We start from the raw sequence: 21,718 nt of genomic DNA, 5'->3' as shown, positions 1-21,718 counted from the left end.
GATGATAATTAATATTTAATGATTCATTAGTTTAGCAAGATTAATAAACCTTGATAGAGAGCAATGGGGATATATAATATTTGCATGCTCATAGAGGTAGGTATGTATAGTAGTGCAGTGGGTTATTCAGCTGTATGATAGGGTACTTAATTAGCCACACAAGGATATTTGCACAGGAGTATTTAGTTGGGGGCAGACTGGGGCAAGGGCACATGCTATTTGGGGAGTTTAATCACATGTGGGAGTAGCTGTACTGAAGCAAGGAGATCTTTAGTTGCATGCAAAGGCGTGTGCATGGATTGGCGGCATTTAATCATCCACTGACTGGGGCATTTGCACGGGGTCTTTAGTCGTATACGAGGGTGTTTGCACCTGGTCGCCTTGGGAAGTCACTAACCTGCTTTGTGCTGGACATTCTCCTCCTGACCTGTAGGGGGCATACTGAGGCTGAGATTACAGGTTTTTCCCGGAGAAAGCTAGACCTCATCATTGACCCCTCTTTTACGCATGCGCAGATCCCCCCCCCGAGCGAATTCTTGAATGCGCACGCGCCTGTCCCCGTCTCATCGCGCGAGTGCCAGCCAGCCACAACACCGGCTGCTGGGTCGGCCGGTGAGGAGGTGACCGCGCGTGCGCAGAGCGGGCGGCCGTTGTCTCAGTCAGGGAGGGGAGGCGGCGGCGGCTCTCAGTTCGGCCATGAACGGGTTCCGTGTCGGGGCGACCCCCTTGGGCTTCTCCGCGGCGGCTGCCCGGAGCGGCAGCAGCGAGAGCCTGGAGAAGATCGACATGTCGCTGGGTGAGGCGAGGCGCGGGACACCCCCCCCCCCCCAGTTCGCCGCCCCCCCGCTTTGGGGGCGCGGGCCGGGGCGGGTCGTTCGGCCCCAACCACGTGCGGCGGGGGAGAGAGAGGGGGCGCGGACCCGACCACTGCCGGGGGCGGGGAGGCGCCCTGGGCCTGGTGAGCGGGTCCAACGCGGGCTGGGCCTTGTCTCCCGAGTCCCTCTCGACTGCATGGAAGGGGGCGGCTCCTGAGACCCCTTCCCCCCTCCCCTCCGGCTGCCCCGCCCTGTGGGGGTGGGGGGCCGGGGGCGCAGGCCTGGGGGCCTGGCACGCGTTGCAGCGCAGCTGGCTTCCGGTAGGACCCATGGCACAGTGACTGGGGGTCCCACTCAGGCCCATTGCCTCAAGGGGGAGGGGGACCAACCTTCCCGCAAGGGAGGAAGCCAGGTCCGGCTTGCCCTGCAAAGGAAAATATTCAGGGAGGGGGACTAGGCCCAGCACAGTGAATCAGGCTTGGGCCCCTTTTGTTGTTGTTCTATAAAGGCCTGGTATTTCCCCCCCCCCCCCCCCCAAGAAGAAAAGTTGCTGTTGAGATCTCTCACCTTAGCAATGGCCAGCCTTGCCTATTTTTGGTGCTTGACCCATTGGTCAAGAAAGAGCCTCAGAAATACAGGTGGACTCACCATGGAAGGGGTCAGTGTATTCAGGCTTTAGCAAAGTGGGCTTTTATTTTCTCCTTAAAGAGACTTTGGCGTTAACTGGGGGTTAACCAAAACAGCTGAGTTTAAACACTCTGCCTAAAAGAATTCATATCTCTTCTCAATTCAGTTTTACTTTGAATCTGTGATGTCTTAATCCGACGAAGCGGGCATTCACCCACGAAAGTTTATGCTCCAATACATCTGTTAGTCTTAAAAGTGCCACAGGACCCTCTGTTGATTTTTACAGATCCAGACTAACACAGCTACCCCTCTGATACTTAATCCTGTTAGTTATCCTACTATCAAGTTTCCCAAAATTCTGGGGAGAACAAGATCTGACTCTCTTTTACATTAAAAAAAAAAAAAAAGGGTTTTCTTGAGGGGAGGGGAACTTCATGTTGCCTTTATGAATATGAAGATGCAAAAAACTTCTTTGCAGGTCACCTTAAAATATGAGGGTGGCTACAACTTGCCCATTTTTATTGCACATTAAGTGGGCTTTGCCAAGGGACTAACCCAGTCCTTCATTTGGACAAAACTTGTAAAACACTGGCTCGGGGCTTCCTTAAAGGTAGGAATGTGGGAGGATAGAGGGTTGGGTTTTTGTATATAGTATATTATGATACACACTGATTCAGTTTGATTGGCTAGGGAAGATACTTATTTTGGTTGCCTAGTTTGTTTCATTCTAGTCTCACTTTAATGTTTTCTCTTGGTGTCCATTTTTTATCTAGTAATGATTTACTATAGGTGTGTCAATAGCAATACCTTACAGAGAACTGCTAATGTGATACCTTGTTTGGAAATTATTCTTTTTATATTTTCTATAATCTCATGTTTAGTTTGTTACTGGGGTAATTTACATGAAAACAGAATCATCCATTCCTATTGTCCCTCAGCTAAAGGCATGTAATCTGTTGTAGGGTTGACAGGATCATGGATTATATGAAATCCCACATTTGTCATGGTGTCAGAAAAGTTGTTGACAAATGTCTCTTATGTCGGTATAACTACGTCCCTCAGGGTGTGGAGTGACATAGTTATACTGACTTAACCCTGGTGTAGACAAGGCTTCTTCTGTTGTCATAGCTATTGCCTCTCTGGGAGGTGGAGTACTGCAAATTGGCAAAGCTCTCCAATTGGCATAGGCAGCACCTTCACTAACCGCTAGTGTGGTGCAGCTGTGCCACTGCAGTGTTGTAAGTATAGCCAAAGCCTGAGTTAATGATTTTTGATAGAGTTCTATGGAGCTTCAAAGCTTGTGTCTTGGAGCAATTTCGGTTGGTGAAATAAAAGATATTATTTCATCCGCTTAGTCTCTGTGTTTTCAAAGGTATTCTTGAGTTATCAGTTGGTCTGCAGTCTAATATGTTATATTTTTTTAACCTTAAATTTAAGTGATGTGGGAGATGGATCATTTGCTTTAAAATGTGTTTAAAATGGACTAAATAAATGTTTGGAAACTTAAAATTCCAGTGCTAACTTGGCTGAATGTCATAGTACCGTGTCTTTTTTTCCGATTAAATATGTTCAATATTAAATATTGAAACATATGTAGCATAAAATATATAGACCAGACAGTATTATAGAAGTAATATTTCTAGAACATTGTTTGGTATTTTCTGACTTTGTATGATTGATTATGCTGTGTTCCCAGACACTTCGTTTGAAACAGATTTTTTTTTGAGAAGCAGATTCTTCTGGCTCTTCCATACAGTTAACATTTTTGGGTTATGCTTGACCTATTTCCAGCTATTAAAATTATCTACAGCACTTGGGTTACTTTAATAGCTGCTGGAAATAGTCATATATAAAAACGCATTCCACAAAACTTATAATGAGGCTGTTGTTTTAGGAGACAGTTTAATTGAAATTATTCAGACAGTAGCATGAGAGTAATGCTGTAAAGCCCAGAGTAAGGCTTTTTGAACATTGTTGCCCTTAAAAAAAAAAAAAAAAAAAAAAAAAAAAAGGAAAAGTGTAGATTTCTTATATCTATGCTGAATACAGCAGTCCCATTTGACAGTAATACTAACTTACCAATGTAAAATAATTGTACAGTGCAGAAAAACTGGTGCCACTCACTGGGCACTACTAACTGCTGACTCTTTACTGGATAACTTAATTTTCATTGGTCTTAGAGAACCTAATGCAAGAGAAATACTGGAAAGGATGGTGAGTTGCAAGTGGCATCCCCACCAATAAATCTGAAGGGCCAAATAAATAGCCCTGGCTCCATCTTTACTCTCCCATTGAGAATTATTCCTAAAAGACTGACTCTGGGAGTTTGCCTGAGTAAGGGCTATAGGGCTTAATTCAAAGCAACTAAGATTTTATCGCTACTTAAAATACTTAAGTCTAAAGTGTATCATAAAACCTTTATTTTTGTAGATGATATAATTAAATTGAATAAGAAAGAAGAGAGAAGGCAGTACTCCCCCCAAATGAACAGAAGGCTTCAACAGAATGGAACTCGACAGTTCAGGATGAGGGGGACCAGGTGGGGAATCCAACAGCAAACAGGTATGTGCTTTATAAAAATACAACACAGTTCTCATAATTACTGTGCGGTGAAATGTCACCTACTAAGTAAAGCCATGTGGCACCACTTTTTGTACTTCGTGAAAAAGTATGGGTTGACTTAATAGTTCACTCAGTCTGTTCCAAATGCTGTCATATGTGGAGTTTAAATTTATAATTCAACTCTAGTATGTGATCCTCTTAAATAAGTTTTCTGTGTCCTAGTGTTTCTATGTGGGCTCAGTGTTTGGATTTCCATGGACAACAGGAGCTGTGGCTGTATCACACTCCTTCCATCAGTCGGAGTCTTGCTCTTTGTTCAGCTTTCTCCTGGAAGTTGTATTGACAGTATATTGTGAACTACATCCCTCTAGCCCTCTTCTGAGGAGTGGGAGAGAGGGATATCGCAATGGTTGGGGTTTGTAGGTGGAGAAACCCGGAGTCCTTGCCAGTCCCTGAAACTTTCTGTAAACCAGAACCAAACTGTTACATTAATTAAGTTGTATCTACCTATCAGGCCTTTCACAAAGGCAACTGCTATCTACATATCTTGCATTTCAGTACCCTACTCGAGTCTGTGACACTGCCTGTATACAGCAAGCCTGCAAAGTAAGACTTAGTGAAATCTGAGTTCTTTACTCTCCAGAATGCACAAAAGGATGGAGCAGAGTGCTTGAGTGAGAAGCTGCTCCAGATACCTCCTTTGTGAACAAAGATCTTGCCATGTCTCACTTTCCAGGCCCACAGTGTTACAGTGTACTAGAGGTGTAGGGGAAGAGGAGGTAAGGTGTACAATTAAAAAATTTAAGTCAACATTGCTATCTAATTCTATTAAAGATTTCATTGGTAATGATGAATGTTTCCAGTAGACTGTATTCAGATGCTCCTGAGGCACTGTCTAGATTCTAGGTGGCTAACTAGACATGTGGCTGTGACACTGGTGGTTTGAAAGGTAACTATTTGTACCTTCTTAGCATTGTGGATAATGAAAGCTAAACAAAATTCAACTAATTCTGATGAAGAAATAAGCTTATGATTGATGCAGTAAAGTGAATTATGAAGCATTTAAAAATTCCACTTATGCATTTTTTCATTTTGTAGCAAGTAATTTAACTTAAGCTTGCAGCTGTCTCTTAGTGGAATTTTAGTAAGAAACAAAAGGAGACAATTGCTAATACAAAAATGGGAAACAAGTGTTGGATTAAAGTTTATATGCATCAGAGTGTTTGATTTGTTACTCAAGTATGTATAGTGTGAGAGTAATGGGTTATGTGTTTTAGTCCCAAAACATCAGCTTTGTATGAAAACCAAACCTAACTCATAAAATTGATCAGTTTAAAATAAATTTGTTTGGAAATCTTTAAAAATGCACTTCTAATGTTTGGGTTACAAACACAGCAGAATAAAGTGCATGAGAAGGAATAAGTATCTTTGACTGGAAATTGATCATAAATATACTAGCCTCCTTTCACTGTCCAAGCCATGCCAAAATGAAAAGTCCAATCTGCATTAATGTCATTTAAGATACTTGTAATATTTTCAGTTCTAATTTTCATTTTCAAATGGAAAATTAGAACTGAAAATATGAAAAATATTACAAGTATCTTAAATGGCATTTATTAATGCAGATTGGACTTTTAAATACAATTGTTGACAGTCCCTTAGTCTCTTAGGGAACTGCTCTCTTTTTGGCTTGTATTCACTATTACTAGAGCTGGCTTAAAAACAGCAAATGTGTCACAAAACTTTTTCAGATTTGAAATCTCTCTCTCTCGCTCTCAAAAAAAGAGCTCTAACTGTTCTTTCCTGCACAACTAGACAGGATCGCCTCTAGTGGGAAATGAGCCCTACTCATTTCACATGGATGCTTTTTCAGGCTCTGAACAGTTCTTCTCCAAAGCATATCAACAGCTACTCATTGTTCAGGCATTGCTGCACTGTTGCAATTCACTGATCTTGTTTTGGGGGGTGGGGCGATCTTTATTCCCAGAATATTAAATATCATATCTCTGCCTTGATAGAGCAATAATTGTTTTAATTCATCTTTATTGACACTGTTAAACTGAACCAACAGTACCACTGTCCTGTCTTGGGGTCTGAGTGCACCCCCACAGATGTCAGGCCTTGAGCCTATCTCTCCCGGGGTGGAATTGTGCAATTCTCCCACTCTTAGATTAGGATCTGGGTTACAGTCCCTTGGATACCAACCAAGACTACTTCAGTGGGTCCAAATTTGGGAGCGTGGGACAGCAGCTGATCAAAGTGTCTCACAAACAACGTCTTCAAAACAATGCATTTATTCTTTCACCCAAAGGTACAAAGTGCCCAGGGCTGCAATACAAAACGAGTCCTAAACGCATTTCCTTAAACTTAATCTCTCTATCCAGAACTCGGGCTTATTCCCATTTCTGAATTGGGAGAAACATGCTTCCTGCTTACATTATACCCTTTCTATCTCGGAATGAGTCTTCCCAACCTGTTAGCTTTTTCCACTGACGCTCTCTGGCCAGTCAGTGAACTGTCTGTCCATCTTTCAGTTTCTATAAGGGTTTAGTTTACCCTTTGATGTTAGGCTCTTATTTGTCTCATTGTTTTACTTTTCTTGCTTGGTTCTTTAACAACCCTTTTACAGTCTCCTTTGCTTTAACTCTATGCATTCAGACAGCAGCAGTACAAAATTGTGTGATTTGATTTCACTGTTCAATCTAGACAAAAAAATTAGACATTATTCTCATTTGTCACATCTGATTCTTGGGTATTTCTCATGGCCCAGGTCCTTTGAAACCAAAATAGGACCCTATTGACTAAAGATTTTTCTTCATGTGAATTCCTTAGTAACTTGAATCTAATTCCTTTTTTGCTATGCTGTGCTCCAGCTTCTATGAGCCTTCATTATACCTTTTCTATCCCTAATTCAAGGTATTTTACATATCTGTAAAAGTTAGCATGGATGTGTTCCCCCACATGTCTGTTCCAGGCCTCAGAGGTTGTTCTTTTTACTAGGGTACCCTGGATCAAATGTGTAAGGAGTGTTCACTGTGTACTTTACAAATGTGTTTAAGTATCTTGAATTAGGGATAGGTGTGGGGGGCAAATATAGTGAATAAAAACCTCATGGTAAATATCGGCACTTGACAAAATTTCATATCCGGTGATGTACTTAACACATCAGGCAAAAATCATCCCCAATGCTGCATCAGATGCAATAATCACCAATAGAATAAGTGGTCACATTGAAAATGATTGTGAAATGCAAGTTTTGAGATGAATAGGACAGGCCATACATTCCAGAGCTGCTATTTCAAGCTGGCAGACTAAGAAGAGCTGCTGCATTGATTATATTCCTTTCACTTTTTCAAAGTGATCTTCACAACTATGAGGACTGGAAACCTTAAATAAAATGTTTGGTTCTGAAGCAAGGGGTGGATTCCGCAGTAAACGGGAACTGTGGAATTATGGAATACCTAGAACCGGTGCATGATGCTGCAGCAGATCCTTTGCTATATGTGAGCAGCTGAGAAATGAGCTTCTGGAGGTCAATTAATGTTCTGTCAAGCTTCTTCAGCAGGACATCAAGGAGAGAGGAGTTGGAGATTGGGAGTGTGGGGTGGTAAGAAGAAGTTAGTGGAAACCAGTCTAAAAAATCTTCACCATTTTTTTGCTTTCCATACCACTTGCAATAGGAAGGAAGTCACTTTGAGACAATCCTCCATGCCCTGGTCAGATGTAACTACTTTCAGCGCTGATGACCTAGAATGAAGGGCTCTACCTCTGGTTTCTACTGTCCAGTCCATTATACACTGAAAGATCTGTCCTTGAACATGTTTATAACAGGGTGTGTGTTCCCCTTCAAAACGGAGCAAAAACATGGTTTATTACTGTAGAAGGGAGACCAACTTGTGTTCTCAAATCCTATTAGTCTTGGCCTTTACAGGGTCTAATGCTATTTAGGAATATGATTAAATTGTCTCACTTATAGCACAAAACCAAATGGTTAGAATCCTGCCTGTGGAGCCCACTGTTGCAGCTGGGCCCTCCAGGATGGTTGATGTTGACAGTGCAGACCGCATCTGAGTATAATTCCTGTTTTATAAGCTGGGACTTTCCAAACTCTTGTTGCTTGCTGTATGATCAGAGAGTTGAAATAAAATATGCCATTTTGTGCTGTTCGGCTATGGTCTGATATAGTTATCTTCTTGGTTTAAGGCCAACCTTGAACTGACTTATGTGATGTAGCAGCAGCAGCATCTGCAACATGAGGCCAATAACTTTTGCTTTAAGACAGAGGTTTCCCAACTCTTTTGTTGTGTCCCCTTCAGAGATTCATGTCTCCCTCTTTTTAGGTAATGGTACCATAGGGGGTGGGGGGGGGTACTCACCATGTGGCAATTGAGGAAGCCTTCCACTCTCTACAGTGGTCAGGTAGCCTCGGCTGCCAGGACCTGGCTCCCTGCCTGAAGGGCTGGTGTCCGGCGGCTGCAGCCCATGAGTACTGCTCATCCCTCCACCAGACTCAATACCCTACAGCCTCCGGCCCTTCAGCATGGCTCTGTTTGCTTCCCCTGCACAGGCTCTATCCGTCAGGGGACGCGGATGGGGCTCTGTGCCCTCAGGCTGTGCTGAAGGGCTGGGGCCAGCAGGGGGCTCTGTCTGGCCGGGAAAGAGCAGTACTCCCAGGGTGCAGCCTGCAGCCCCCACTCAGAGTCTGTGTCTGCCTTTCAGAAGAGGAGGGTGACTGCGCTTTGTGGCTGCAGCCGTGGGGGAGCAAGATGGGCAGGGAGCCTGATCCTGGCAAGACAATCTTCATAGAACCCCACCCACTTCCTCTGCTGGGCAGAGTCCTCTGCTGACCCTGGCTGTTCAGCATAGCCCTATCAGGTCCTCCATGCCTCCCGATAACCTTGTTGCAGCCCCTTAGGGCAGCATGCCCCATGCTTTGAAAACGTCTGTTTCACAACTTACATTGTAACTGTAATGTTAGCTAGCTGTCACTGAATATCATGTGCCCAAGGCTATAGGCTACGGTATCTCCTTCTGAAACAGTTTAGTAGTGCTTCTTTTTTCCACTGTAGGTTTCGGTAAGAACCGTTTGGGACGCAGGAGGAGGGTAACAGGGAAGAAGCGGCCCTATGGAGTTATAACTGGCTTGGCAGCGAGGAAAGTACTAGGTTCACGTGGCGGGATTAGTCCTCTGAACAGACAACCACTTAGCGAGAAGGTAGGAATACAATTTTTGTACCTTGTATAACTGTCCGTGCTTGGCAGTGGGAGAGTTATTCCTAAAGTTAGAAGTGAATAATTAGAGTGACAAGCAGACTATAAAAGATTCAGAATGACTAGCTTTTAAAATATTTAAATGTATTTATAGTATAATGTTAACACAAGTATCTGGTAAAACACATCTGCGTTAAAATAAGTATTGCAAATCTTGTCATGATAACTTGTCCAAGACCAGTTCTTTGAAAGATTTACTAGTCCTGAATGCCTTTATACTGTTACAACAATGTTTCTAGCCCGTAACATTACATTAAAATAGCCTAACTCTGAATACTGTCTAGCTTTTCCCTCACTCTACTCCAGATCTGACTTGAGTTTAGAGCGATATTCGCAAACACTTAAAGCCAGAATATAATGCTTCGTACCATATGAAGTGATAGGATTATTCAAAAATGCCATCTGAAGTGATTTAAATCCTAGAACAAGTACAGGTGGGGGAGTAACAAAAGTAATCAGAATGTGACTGTTAACTTTTGCACATCACAAATAAGCAGAGGTTAAGAATAGAAAAACACTGCCATATGAAACCTGAGATTCTCTCTACAGTGGCATGTAGAACTTGTACCTAGTTCTGGTAGCCCATGAGTTAGCAGACTCTAAATCTGTTACTGATTGCTTGGTTTAGCAGAAATAGTCTGGCACAAGTCCAGAACAGATATACCCAATCTTAAACAAATGTAGTAGATTTTTTTTTTTTTTTTTTTTTTTAAACTTAACAGCAAGGTTCTAATTTTGAGTTGACTTAGGCCAGGCGGTGTGCTCGTCTCATGTGGCAAGTATGCTAGAATATGGAATTCATCAAAATCATGGAAGTGATTCTAGACATCACAGTGGATGGTTATGTTCTTAAGGATTCAGGCAGGAGGAGCAGCAAGCTAATTATAAGAGGAAGGGAAGTGTTTTATACATGGAGAATCAACTGTAAGGAAAATATGATTGAATTGATTTGACATCTTCTAACAAAGTTTGCTGAAACCATGGTGACTCTTTAAGGATCCTAGAACTGCTTGTAGTGCATATTGTCAGAGGTATACAAGTTATGCTTAAGTATATTCTCCGAATTCCAACTTGTAACAAGGTCTTGGGCAGATGGTAAAATTTAGATTATAATGACTACTTTTTTTGGCCGGGGGGGGGAGGCTTGGAGGAAGGGAATAAATAATCTTGATAACAAAGAGGTAAATCTCTTGATGGTATAAATCTGTCCATCAACTTAAGTGAAGTAATCCCTGAGACATTTGGATCGGTGATTTTCAAAGTTTGGGTCGCGGAATGCAAGGCACTGGGTCACCTTGCTCAGCTCCCAGGGACCCTGGCGGCCATCCAGTAAAAACTAGTAGTCCCTACCTGTTCTGACACCGTGCTGCGCCCTGGAAGCAGCCAGCACCAGCTCTGGCTTGTGGGGGGGGGACCACGGGCCTCCGTGTGCTGCCCCTGCCCCAAGCACCGGCTCTACACTCCTGGCCAATGGGAGCTGGGGGGGCAGTGCCTGTGGGCAAGAGCCACGCGGAGCCGCTTGCACGCCTCCACCTATGAGCTGGACCCGCTGCTGGCCGCTTCTGGGGTGCAGTGCGGTCCACGGCGCCAGGACAGGCGGGAAACCTACCTCTGCAACCCGGCTGTGCTGCTGACCGGAGCCAACAGAGGTAACCCCACATCCCAATCCCCTGCCCCAGCCCTGGGCCCCCCCAAAACCTGGAGCCCCTTCATGCACCCCAACCCCAGAGCCTGCACCCCCAGCCCAGAGCCCTGACCCCCCTCCTGAACCTCAACCCCCTGCCCAGAGACCCCGGCCCCACCCTGCACCCCAACTGTCTGCCCCAGCCCTGAGCACCCCCCCCACACACACATATCCCAAACCCCTCATTCCCAGGTCCGTTGGGTCTCTGGCATCAACAATTTTCTTCAACTGGGTCGTCAGAAAAAAGTTTGAAAACCACTGATTTAGATTGATATCATTAACTTTGAATGAGTTGTGAAAGGGCACCATTACTTGGATATTTAATTCTTTTTTTTATTCTTAAAGAACGCACAGCGAAACTATCCAGTTTTGAAAAGGAAAATGACTCTTCAGAGGCCGTTTGAATTGCAGAGAAAACAAATGCCAGCTCTCAGGAGGCCGGTCCCATTAAACAGGAGGTGAGATTTCTAACGGCTGTTTTGAGATGCTTTTTCCAGCTCATCCTTTCGATAGTGATGAGTTCTGTTTCGGTCAGTGCTGACTTGGGATCAAGAGAGCTAAGACAGGCAGCAGTAGTAGGATAAAAGCTTGTACAGTTAGTAGCCCTCATGCAATACCCTGATTTGTGTGCCCTGATGATGGGATCAGTTGTTTCCTGGAACTGTAAGGAAGCCGCTTTCTTCACTTACACCTGCTACTTACCTCCATTTAACACAATAAAATATGTAGCTCGAGTGTTCCAAATCTATAAAAATGGTTAATACATGTTAATCTTAAATTCAGGTAACTTTAGAAGTGACCGTTCTTATTTAAGTAACTTGCTCTCGTTGTAAGACACTTTACAGGATCTACTACCGTTTTCAGTTTCATGAAAACTATAGTGTGCTTTGTTTGCTCCGAAATTATTCCAATGTACTGTGTTAAACTGCAGATGCTTCCATTTTAAAAACAGTTTACCACACAAGGCAATATTATGCACATTAAATATTAAACCTTGCCCCATAGCTACTCGTGTGAATCCCATGAATTGTCTGGATCACTTAAGAAATTAAGAATGGCCATAGTGGGTCAGAGTAATGGTCTGTCTAGCCCAGTACCTGTCTTCTGACAGTGGACAGTGCCAGAGGCTTTAGAGGGAATGAACAGAACAGGGCAATTGTGTGATTCATCCCTCGTTGTCCAGTCCCAGTTCCTGGCAGTCAGAGGTTTAGGGATACCTGAAACACTTAATTTTTCACCCTTTGAATACTATGTTTAAAATTGTAGACTTTCTATTAAGACTAGAGCGTTCTAATGTAAAGGCTGCGGGAGAGTAAGTAACTTGCAGCGTAAAATGTATGTTGTGTAGTCTCGCTCTATCGTGAGCCAAATGACTTGGGGGTTTGTCCATCCAACTCTTGTATGTGGACAGGGATCCTCTGGTTTCGGCCAAAATAAACCAGGCACTTCTATTGTCCTGTTCAAGTGGAAATGCTAAATATGTGGACTGTGCAGTCATGAGATGCATAAGGCTAAATTTTTGTTTTAGGGTAGAGTATTTCTCGGACGGCTTTCTATTTCTATCCAAATATTGGCAGTAGCACACACTTCATTAGAGTGTTGGGCTGGTTTCACCTAAGGAAATCCGCGTTCAGAGAGAGAAGAGCCTGGCTGCAGGAAGCTTAACTAAGTGCCTCGAGTGGAGCAGGGCTGGGGAAAGGCCAAGGGAGCCGGGGAGCTCCGGCCTAGGAAAGCCCCAGGCTGCAGGCCTGGTAAGGCCTATTAAGTACTGGGTTGCAGGGGGCAGCCCATGGGTAGGCAGAGGCAGCAGGTCCAAACCCCTTTAGCTGTGATGAGTGGCTGATACTGCAGTCTGCCCCAGGGAACGGGGCTAGATAGAGACTGGGCAGTAGCCAAGACTGAGGCAAAGTGGGGATAGTGGGTGGGGGTTCCCCTGGAAGGGGGAGACCCTAAGAGTGAAGGGTTACTGCTAGGGGGCAGCACCCCAGGTAAAAGGGCACCGGGGTCCAGGGGGCCAGAGGACAGGTGGATCACCTAGCACCAGAGCGCCCTCTGCAGGCCGACCGAGCTAATTCCCTGAGACCAGCAGGAGGCGCCGCAGGGGTGAGTCCGCTCCTCTACAGTACACTAATCTCTCGATGAACACCATTTAAACAGGACACATTGCAGAGACACACAAGACCTGAGAGCTAGGAATTCTTGATTCGATACCAGTTTAGACAGACTTGTGTGGATTTTGGCAAGCCACTTAACCCCTTTGCACCAAATCTCCGTTTTGCCTACCTAATTAGCAGTTTTTGGAAGGATTAATATTTGCAGAGTACTGTATATGGTACGTTGCTTTGTATTGGAGCCAAAACAAGCAAGATAGCTAAGCAAGTATAGATACAAGAACTGGAAAATCATTTGTAGGCTCTTGAGTAGGAAAGTAAATCAATAAATATCATTTGCCCTTCAGATTATCTGTTGATATCAACCTGACTTACTTTCAGGTTTTAAATCAAAGAGGGTTGTTAAAGCAGAAATAGGAAACAAAACAATGACACAGATAAGAATCCTGGAGGAGATCATGAAAAAGCTGTTTTTGGGGAATATCCCCTTGTCTGGCTCCAGGCAGAATCTCTTACTCGTTCTATAGCTGAGCCTAGGATCAAAGGAAATCCCAAACCATGAGGGTAGACAGCCAGCTCCTTACTTTGGTCACAGCATCAAAACCAGGGTGCGTTACCTCTCCCATGTGGAGCAGAGTGGGACCCAGGGTTGGTTCCTGCCCATCTCCACATGGGAGTGATAACTCCCCCTTATTTTGATGCGGTGACCAAAGCAGCGAATTCACTGTCTACCTGCTAATAGTCTATGGGGTGCATTTGCCAACCATCCTTGCTACTATGTTGTCACAGACTCACAGGACCCATGCTCTCTTGGCTCCATATGGTCCCTGGGAGGAACCTCCTTTGGTGTGATAGCCCTCCTTGGGGGTTAAGCCGTAGGCACCGCCTCCTCCTGGAATCACACATCTGAGCCTTCAGCACACCCCTCTCTCTCTGTGAGCCCCCCTCAGAGAGTTCACTCACTTTGGATCTCCTGGGGGGCCTCCATGACCCAGTCTGAGTGTGGTTGGACTGGGTGGTTCCACCCAAAATGAGGTGCAGGAAGCCAGGCCTATCACCTATAGGGTGCACCTGAGAGACTAAAAAGTGGTCTAAGGTGCAGTTTCCCCTGTAGTCGTGACAACTCCATGTGTCTTTTTAAAAGAAAAACGTAGATTTAATAAACCCACTCTACGCCATTTAAATATTTAGTTGGGAAAAACAAAGTTGACAGGCTCAGTTTCTAAATGTAGCTACCGTGTGACTTGTCTTAGTGATGCATTGAGGAATATGAGACGTTTGCTTCTTGACTCCATTATCCACAGTCTTGTTCTATTTTTCTCTAAAAATTGGCTGTCCATATAAGTTTTTGATAATGATATTGGTCTTATTTTGTAAAATGTTACAGGAGTAATATACCATCCACTTTTGCCAGAATTGGAAATAAACTAAACCAGCAGAAAGACATGCGTCAAGCAACTTTCCTCTTCAGGAGGGGTCTGAAGGTACAATAAACATTTTCTTAAATAAAATAAATACTGTGCACTAGACTCTAAAATGAATGTTATTTTCTTCATCAGCTCCCCATTTGATGGATCAGACTATCTTGATCAACTCTGAATAAACTCACTTGACATGTTTTCTTTGATCTCTGAAAAGACAACAGCCTTGGAACCATACACTTACCGTTCCAGGAAAAACCTGGGCCTATCTTGAGTTAAAGATTTCTTGTAGAGCAATATGTGAGTCTTTTTGTACCCCAAAAACAGTTGAATCATTCTGAGGTTTATGGAATTGGGGTGTGTATTTCAGGATAGCGGTAAGCCCTTGCAGCTTCTTGAAGGTAAATTGTTTAAAGCTACGTATGGGCTTTTAAAGTTGCCTTTAGTTGAAGGATGGAAAGCAGTAAGCTTCAGAATTGCATGATTTGGTTATCCTTAAACCATAAGTGGTTATACAGATTTATGGTTAAACCATATACATCTAGCTCAATCTGCCTCATAAGTAACAGTCAAATAACTAAGAATGTAAAGAGAAAAGTGGTTTTTAATTTTTTTCCTTTATATGTTTGAGCCCTAACTGTAACTGACACTGCATGGGTAGACACGAGCGCCACTTACTTCAGTGGGGTTCTGCACAGATACAGGGGTCAATCCATGTGGAATCACTTGCTTTAGTGAGGATTTTTCAGACTACAAGAGGAGAGATTAAAAAACACAATCAGAATGTGATAAAACTGCAGATTGGTAGGAGGTTCAGTGGCATTAGATACAGAATCTCTTATAGTAAGTTTCTTTTCACCACATCCCAGTTTGTGAATCTCTCTCCTCTATTCCAGCCATGTGTGTGGGTAAGCTTCCACCGTGTCTGGTCCTTATGATTCTGGATGGAATCTCTCTCCTCTCTGTCTTGCCTATTGGGTTACATTTTTTTGGCAAATTCCTTCATTTTAATCCCTTTATAAAAATTGCCTATGCTCCAAGGGAACATGAGTTTCTGGGGCCTAAGGTGACCATCTGCAGTTGAACAGCACTAAAGCTGTAGATCTGTTTTTGGTATACATCTTATGGATGTGTTCATAGATTGTTCATGTTTTAAAACCTCACACTGCAAGATCAGGAAGCAAAACAGTATTCAAATCCTGTACCCATCTTTCTGTGTTTTCAGGTGCAGGCACAAGTACAGCCAGTAGAAGAACTTCTGGATAATCAGGCAGCAAAGAGAACTCGCCAGTAAGTGTCATATTTCAGCTGAAGAGCTACAGTTAAGGCATTATCCATTTAAACTGCTTTGCTTTAGTCCTGTTGTATCCAGAGTACTCTACTCTAACTTGCTCCTGTTGTGATGACTGGAACCTTCTTTTGTGGGCTTCTGAGTTGAGTGGTGACATGAATTTGGATGATGTACTATGTGTTTGGTGGGAAACAGTGTTCATCCCTTTCTCCCTCCTTCCTGCCTGCCTTCCTGCTTTCACAGCAGCTTTTAGTTTAACTGGAAGGGTCACTTGCACAAGATGCTCCCAGGAATGAGGGATCTGTTGCCAATTCAGAGCTACTAAGTAAGCTCTGCGCCCAAGGCTCTGTCATTTTAAAACTGTAACTTAGGCTCTATATAGGACAGTAGTTTCTCCCCTCCTGTAGATGTAGCAGCTACTGTACCTAATTTATAAATCCAGAGCCTGTAAAACAGTTTAAAATCAGTGAGACAGGCCATTTTCCAGGCTTACATGTGAAAAGGATAAGATAAGATCGGCATGTCTATGAGGAAAGAAGGAATCTCCACTTCCCAGGCTCTTCATGGATAAGCAAAAGGGATTGCAGCAAGCTATAGTAGGAAGAATAAACAGCTCATATGAGAGCAGCATATGTCACAGAATTTCAGACTCATTATTGGATTTGATGGACCTATCTGGTCTTATCTGCACTGAATATTTTCAGAAACTCCCACCATTGCTCTAGCAATTATTGAAATGCTAGGGTGGATTATGTGTTGGCACTCTTCACCTGATGTCATCTAGAGATGCTCTGAATAGTTAGACAATTTAGTGGTTTCAAAGGCCTGTGCTCAGTCAATGCTAGTGGTCCATATAGATGTGTAGCTTGTGCCTGGTTGTATGTAGTCTTGGTATACCACCCTATACTCTGAAAACTCTAGAGTTATGACAGACTTTTAAAATAGTGGCTAGTCAGGAATGTGTATTTCATGTAAAGCCCAAATGGTACGCTGGAATTTCAGCCTGCATATGTGATTCCTGTGCTTTCAAACTAGATGGCGAACTTCTACCACAAATGGAGGCATTCTGACTGTATCTATTGACAACCCTGGAGCAATCCCATCCCCAGTGTGAGTAGAACATGCCAAACAATCTTCTTCCTTCATAATTCCAGTTACTGGTTCTGGGACTGGTGTAGCAAGCTCTCTATACTTACAGCTCCCAGTGGCATGAATGGGAGTTCTGTCTGTGGAGGCTTTGGAAGATCAGGCCCTTTCTGTTTCTCAATTTGTGTTCAGATAATGTGTAATTGTTGGGGTGCACTTTGAGGTTTCTCAGTTAGGAGCTTGGTGTGGGCTTGAATTGAATTCCCCTCCCCTCACCAAGTCTTGAATGACTGAATGTCCAGGAATTGGTACTTGGATCCTCCCTAGTTTGTAGAAATAACAGTAGAATTGAGTTTAAATCAGACAAACATTCTTGTGTTCCTTTTTGTAAATTGGACAGAATAGCTGTATATTAAGATTCTTAGTGTTCAACTTTTTGAACTCTGAGCAAACCTTTGATCAGTGATACCTATCCTCAAAAGGGAATTGCACCAGCCTTGCTCTCTGTAGCTAAAGCTTGTAAAATTGACAGTAAAGAATCACTATATATCAATAGTGCTAGAGGTTTAAAATAAATATGCAAATATTTAAAATTTAATTTTAAAATACTGGCTCTCTTCCCCTCCCCTATCTACTTTTTTAGCCCATTTAATCTGCGGATAGATATTGTTTTCAGTGAAGTGATGAATGGTTATACTCTGCCTCCTTGAAATCAAACATTCCCAACTATCCAGTCAGTGTTTCAACCATATTCTCATAATTCTTCCTTCCGTTGCAGTATTAGCAGTTTACTTGGAAGTGTGGTCTCTTCTCTTTTCATAGTACATCTTTGTAGACAGTAACACCTGATTATTGTTACATCAACCTTTATTCAATGTGCCATTTTAAAAAGTCTTCTTTCAGTTCCCAGAAGCCACGGTTAACTCGTATTCCTATGCCTCCATTTCTAATGAAGAAGGAGCAACCAGAAGAGAAGAAGATTCCCAAAGGAGTTACGTTGCAATTTGATATCAACAGTGTTGGAAAACAGGTAAAAGCTGTTTCCTAACACTTACTTGGAGTGATTCAACATATAACTAAAAGAGGCTTGGGGATCCTTGTTAATTGAGTTGTCTAGGGCTAAAGTAGGGGACTAGTAGTTAGGCTTATTGATTCTGCTTTCAGTTTTGGCATTAGATTGCTGTGTAACTCTGGACAAGTACCTAACCTCTCTGGTCCTACTATTAAAAAATCTGTTATGCCGATCTACCTCACAGAGGATTTAAAACGTAATAGTTGTGTAGCACTGTGGTGTTCCTGGATGAAGGGCACTATATTCCTAAATTGAGAGTACAGCAGGGAACAGCTATTTTTTTTTTCTCTGTCATGTCTTCTGCACAACGCAGATGGCTGAATCTGACTAATTCAACTTCAGATGAGGATTGAAAACAATGATTCTTCAAAAAAATTTTTGCATATGTATAAAATTGAAGAAAATCTCCTTGGGAATTTAGTTACATTGTTTTTTGTTTATATGCAGTGCCATGGGTCCTAAGTCTACACAGTCTAACATCAAAATCTGACATTTTGGGAAAACAAAATTGTGCAATTTTGTGGTTTCAGAATTTGAGCTTTTTGTATCTAACAAAGTTGCCAGACTGAATTACGTCACTGTACAGTTATGCAACAGCTGTATCTTAAGTGAAAAGGAAAACTAAATTGTGGGGTGAGGAATAACATTCAGAATATCAGGAAATACAAAAGTAAAATTTCAGACTGGTGTTAACTCATCAATGTTACAGGTGGTGAAACTAAAATCATATTGTGACAATACCCCATAAAATGTCATTGCTGTGTGGTATGACTTTCAGTGATTCCAGATCAAATCTTGCTTTATAAATAAAGGTGCTTTTTGTAACTGACTCCATGTTTCCTAAAATAAGGAGGTTATGCTGGGTTCTTTCTTCACATTCATCACTATGTAATGAATATTGCAAGTAGTGTTGTGAACAAAGTCGAATAAGTGAATTTCTAGCTAGAATAGAATCCAGTTTGCTCTCTCAACTGTGTGGACTATGAAACAGGAATGTAAAATAGTAAAAACCTGTATTAGTCACTGAAGTTGGCAGATGTAATTTAATATGTATGGAGAACAGATCTGTGGAGTCAAAGTTCTGTTTTCAGCTTTTTTGACCTTAAGTTATATTTTTGCATTTCCTGACTTCACTTGCAGCTGAACACTGCATTAATGTTCTTGCATCTCATATAACTATAGTAAAGATGTATTCTATTCATGTATTTTTTTAAATAAATACTGCAAAAGAAGGAAAACAAGATTAATTTATCTTCAATGTTTGTTTACATACAACCCTTAGATGCCTGTTTCAGTATGGATAAAAAAAAATCTGAGCAGAACTAGGCAGGGGTGATACTCATTGTCCTAACTTTGCTATTGTAACCGATCAGTCTGATACTTTGCAAGCTCTATTATGAAATGATCTTGTTTTTCAGACTGGAATGACTTTGAATGAGCGCTTTGGGATCCTCAAGGAACAAAGAACAGCCCTGTCTCAGAACAAAGGAAGCCGTTTCGTAACAGTGGGTTAGAGGCTGTCGAAAGGACACGTATATTGAAGACTCCACCGATCTGAGAAACTGGGATGAAAGTGGGCAGAAGAGTATAGCATACGTCACTGAAGTTCTCCAGACTTTTGTTAGGATGCTGACACAACTAAATATCCTTATTGATTTTACTTTTAATAGTAAAAAGACACAATGACCCAGGCAAAAATAGGGCAACTGATCTACTTGGTAAGTGATGGTGTGTTCTGATCTAAACAGATTTTGTGTAACCCCAGCTGGTGATTAAGGCAGGAGATTTATTTCAGTTTCTCTCACAGCCCAAGTACAAACGACAAGCAACAGTTAATTATTTTTGTTAGTGACATTCAGTATCTGCTCCTCAACCCCTGCTATAGTGAAGATCATGTCAATATTTCCATTACAAACCTCTTTTCAGAGGAGCAGAGACTCTGCCAGAAAGCTTCCCTCCAGATTGCAGTTTGGCATAAAGCCTGAGTTTGAGAGTATTTCTGTTCAAGATGTAGCCGCCTTTTTCTTTCTTAGGGGTTTGGTTGTAATTCTTTGTGCTTCTGACACTCATGTTTTTTTCTTCTTTGGAGACTAAATTTTTTGCATCCTCATTTGAAAAAGTAAAACTGTCAGGCCAGGTACTTAACAGGCATGAAGACTATACTACTCATCCTTAAAAGTGGTCCCCCCCCAAGTCAGGGTTGGGCAGTAGGGGAGAAGCTTGTACTGCAGCTGTTCATGTTGTATCTGCCGCCTCAGTAAATGGAACTTTCTCTTGCATTTTGTTTAAACTCTACCCTTCTATTCCTTTTTTAGGTTTTCACAAATGTAATGCAATATGTTTGTGTTTGGTGTCCCTTTTATAAGGGTAAATACTGACTTTCATATAAGAAAGGGTAATGTGCTAAGTTTCCTAACCCTCCCAGACTCTGGATTTTAATGTCATATACCTTGCCCCTAAAGGGTTTCCTCAGTCTTTTTTAAGAAGCAGCCACACCGGTAAACTATCAAATGGCACCTGTTTGTATATACCAAAGAGAAATCAAGGATGAGCCTGATCTGAAGTAAAGTCAAATATCTTGACTGACATTGAAGCTGGGGAAGAATTGCTGGGATAAGAGGCCCACATTTTGCAGACAAGTAGGCACATGCTTAACTTTATGTACAAGAGTAATCCCACTGGCTTCAATGAGACTGTGTAAAAGTTATGCATGTGCATAATTATCTGTAGGATGACTGCCAAATTGGAGCATCCTCATTGTGCAGTCACACCCTTAATGGAAACAAAGCACCTGTTCAAAATTGTACAGGTAAAATTACCTTCAATTCCATGAGCTAGTGGATTTTCAACTGTTTCATAGCAATGGGACTTAGATATAGCCAGATAAAAGGAATTGTTGGCTTGCTGCATCCACAGATGCCTATGGTGCAAAGTAGTTTTAATACTCTCTTGCTTAGACTATTGATTCAACTTTTTAAAAACTGGTTTCTTTGCACTTTTTCTGAAATTCCAAGTAAACAGCTTGTTTACCCAAGAGTTTAACATTGAGAGCATTTTACAGTGGAAGGACTTTCTTTCATATAGCAGTTTTAAAGTCAAAATGCATCCTTGACACTGTTCAGTACTTAACCCTTTATTTTTAACTTTGAAAACGTACCTAGCAAAAATTTAATTAAAACTTTATGGGTGTTAAGGTTTTTTAAATTACCAGTAGAAATTTTGTTGAAAAAAGTCCCTCTGTTAGAATTTAGGTAATGTGGTGTTAGTCATCCTGTTTCAGTGCATACATTTCCTGTGTACCAGGATGCAACAAAGATGCAAAACATTGATGCAATGCATCATGAAAAGCTAGTTTGTATTTAATGAGAGATGGCTTTACACTGTACCTTTTTGATATTTTTTTTGGAGAAGTTACTACATTTGGATCTATTCTGAAGCTTGTTGGTTTTTTAAATAAAATGTTACAGGTTTCACATTTTGTGCCTGCTTATAAACCTTTGGCCAGTACATTGATAAATTATGCAGATTTCAAATATCACACAAGGGAGAATTCAGTTCTTGTTAACTGTAGCTCTTAATTTGCTGTATGTTCCTTGAAACATTTAACATAAAGAAATCTGCACTCTTGAGTCAGCCTACATCCTGAGATGTGACCAGCACTTCCTGCTGCTGTATTGTGTGAACTATGAATTTCATTTGATGAATACGTTAATTAAAACTGACATTTCTGAGCCTTCTCTTAGCAAGTACCATCTAACTGAAAAGTGATGTAGTCTGT

At 42.1% G+C, this 21,718-nt stretch overlaps 1 protein-coding gene across 1 annotated transcript; it reads left to right on the top strand.

Moving 5' to 3' along the window:
- Nucleotides 1–600: 600 nt before the first annotated feature.
- On the top strand, nt 601–21,671 carry FYTTD1 (forty-two-three domain containing 1). Its single transcript, XM_034781742.1, has 9 exons — nt 601–796; nt 3,873–4,004; nt 9,074–9,219; nt 11,305–11,417; nt 14,458–14,554; nt 15,717–15,781; nt 16,818–16,892; nt 17,772–17,898; nt 19,359–21,671. The coding sequence occupies exons 1-9, from the start codon at nt 697–699 to the stop codon at nt 19,452–19,454; spliced, it is 951 nt and encodes a 316-aa protein (XP_034637633.1). The 5' UTR covers nt 601–696; the 3' UTR covers nt 19,455–21,671.
- Nucleotides 21,672–21,718: the final 47 nt, after the last annotated feature.

The sequence above is a fragment of the Trachemys scripta genome, chromosome 9 (assembly GCF_013100865.1).
Source record: "Trachemys scripta elegans isolate TJP31775 chromosome 9, CAS_Tse_1.0, whole genome shotgun sequence".
Taxonomy (NCBI): Eukaryota; Metazoa; Chordata; order Testudines; family Emydidae; genus Trachemys; species Trachemys scripta.
The sequence above is the reverse complement of the archived record's forward strand: the minus strand, read 5'-3'. Positions and strand labels throughout refer to the sequence as shown.

Bases quoted from the DNA above. Each gene is read 5' to 3' on its own strand.
- FYTTD1 (XM_034781742.1), top strand. From the start codon at position 697: ATGAACGGGTTCCGTGTCGGGGCGACCCCCTTGGGCTTCTCCGCGGCG. The intron at 11,418-14,457 runs GTGAGATTTCTA...AAAATGTTACAG, and splicing joins CCGGTCCCATTAAACAGGAG to GAGTAATATACCATCCACTT. The intron at 14,555-15,716 runs GTACAATAAACA...CTGTGTTTTCAG, and splicing joins TCTTCAGGAGGGGTCTGAAG to GTGCAGGCACAAGTACAGCC.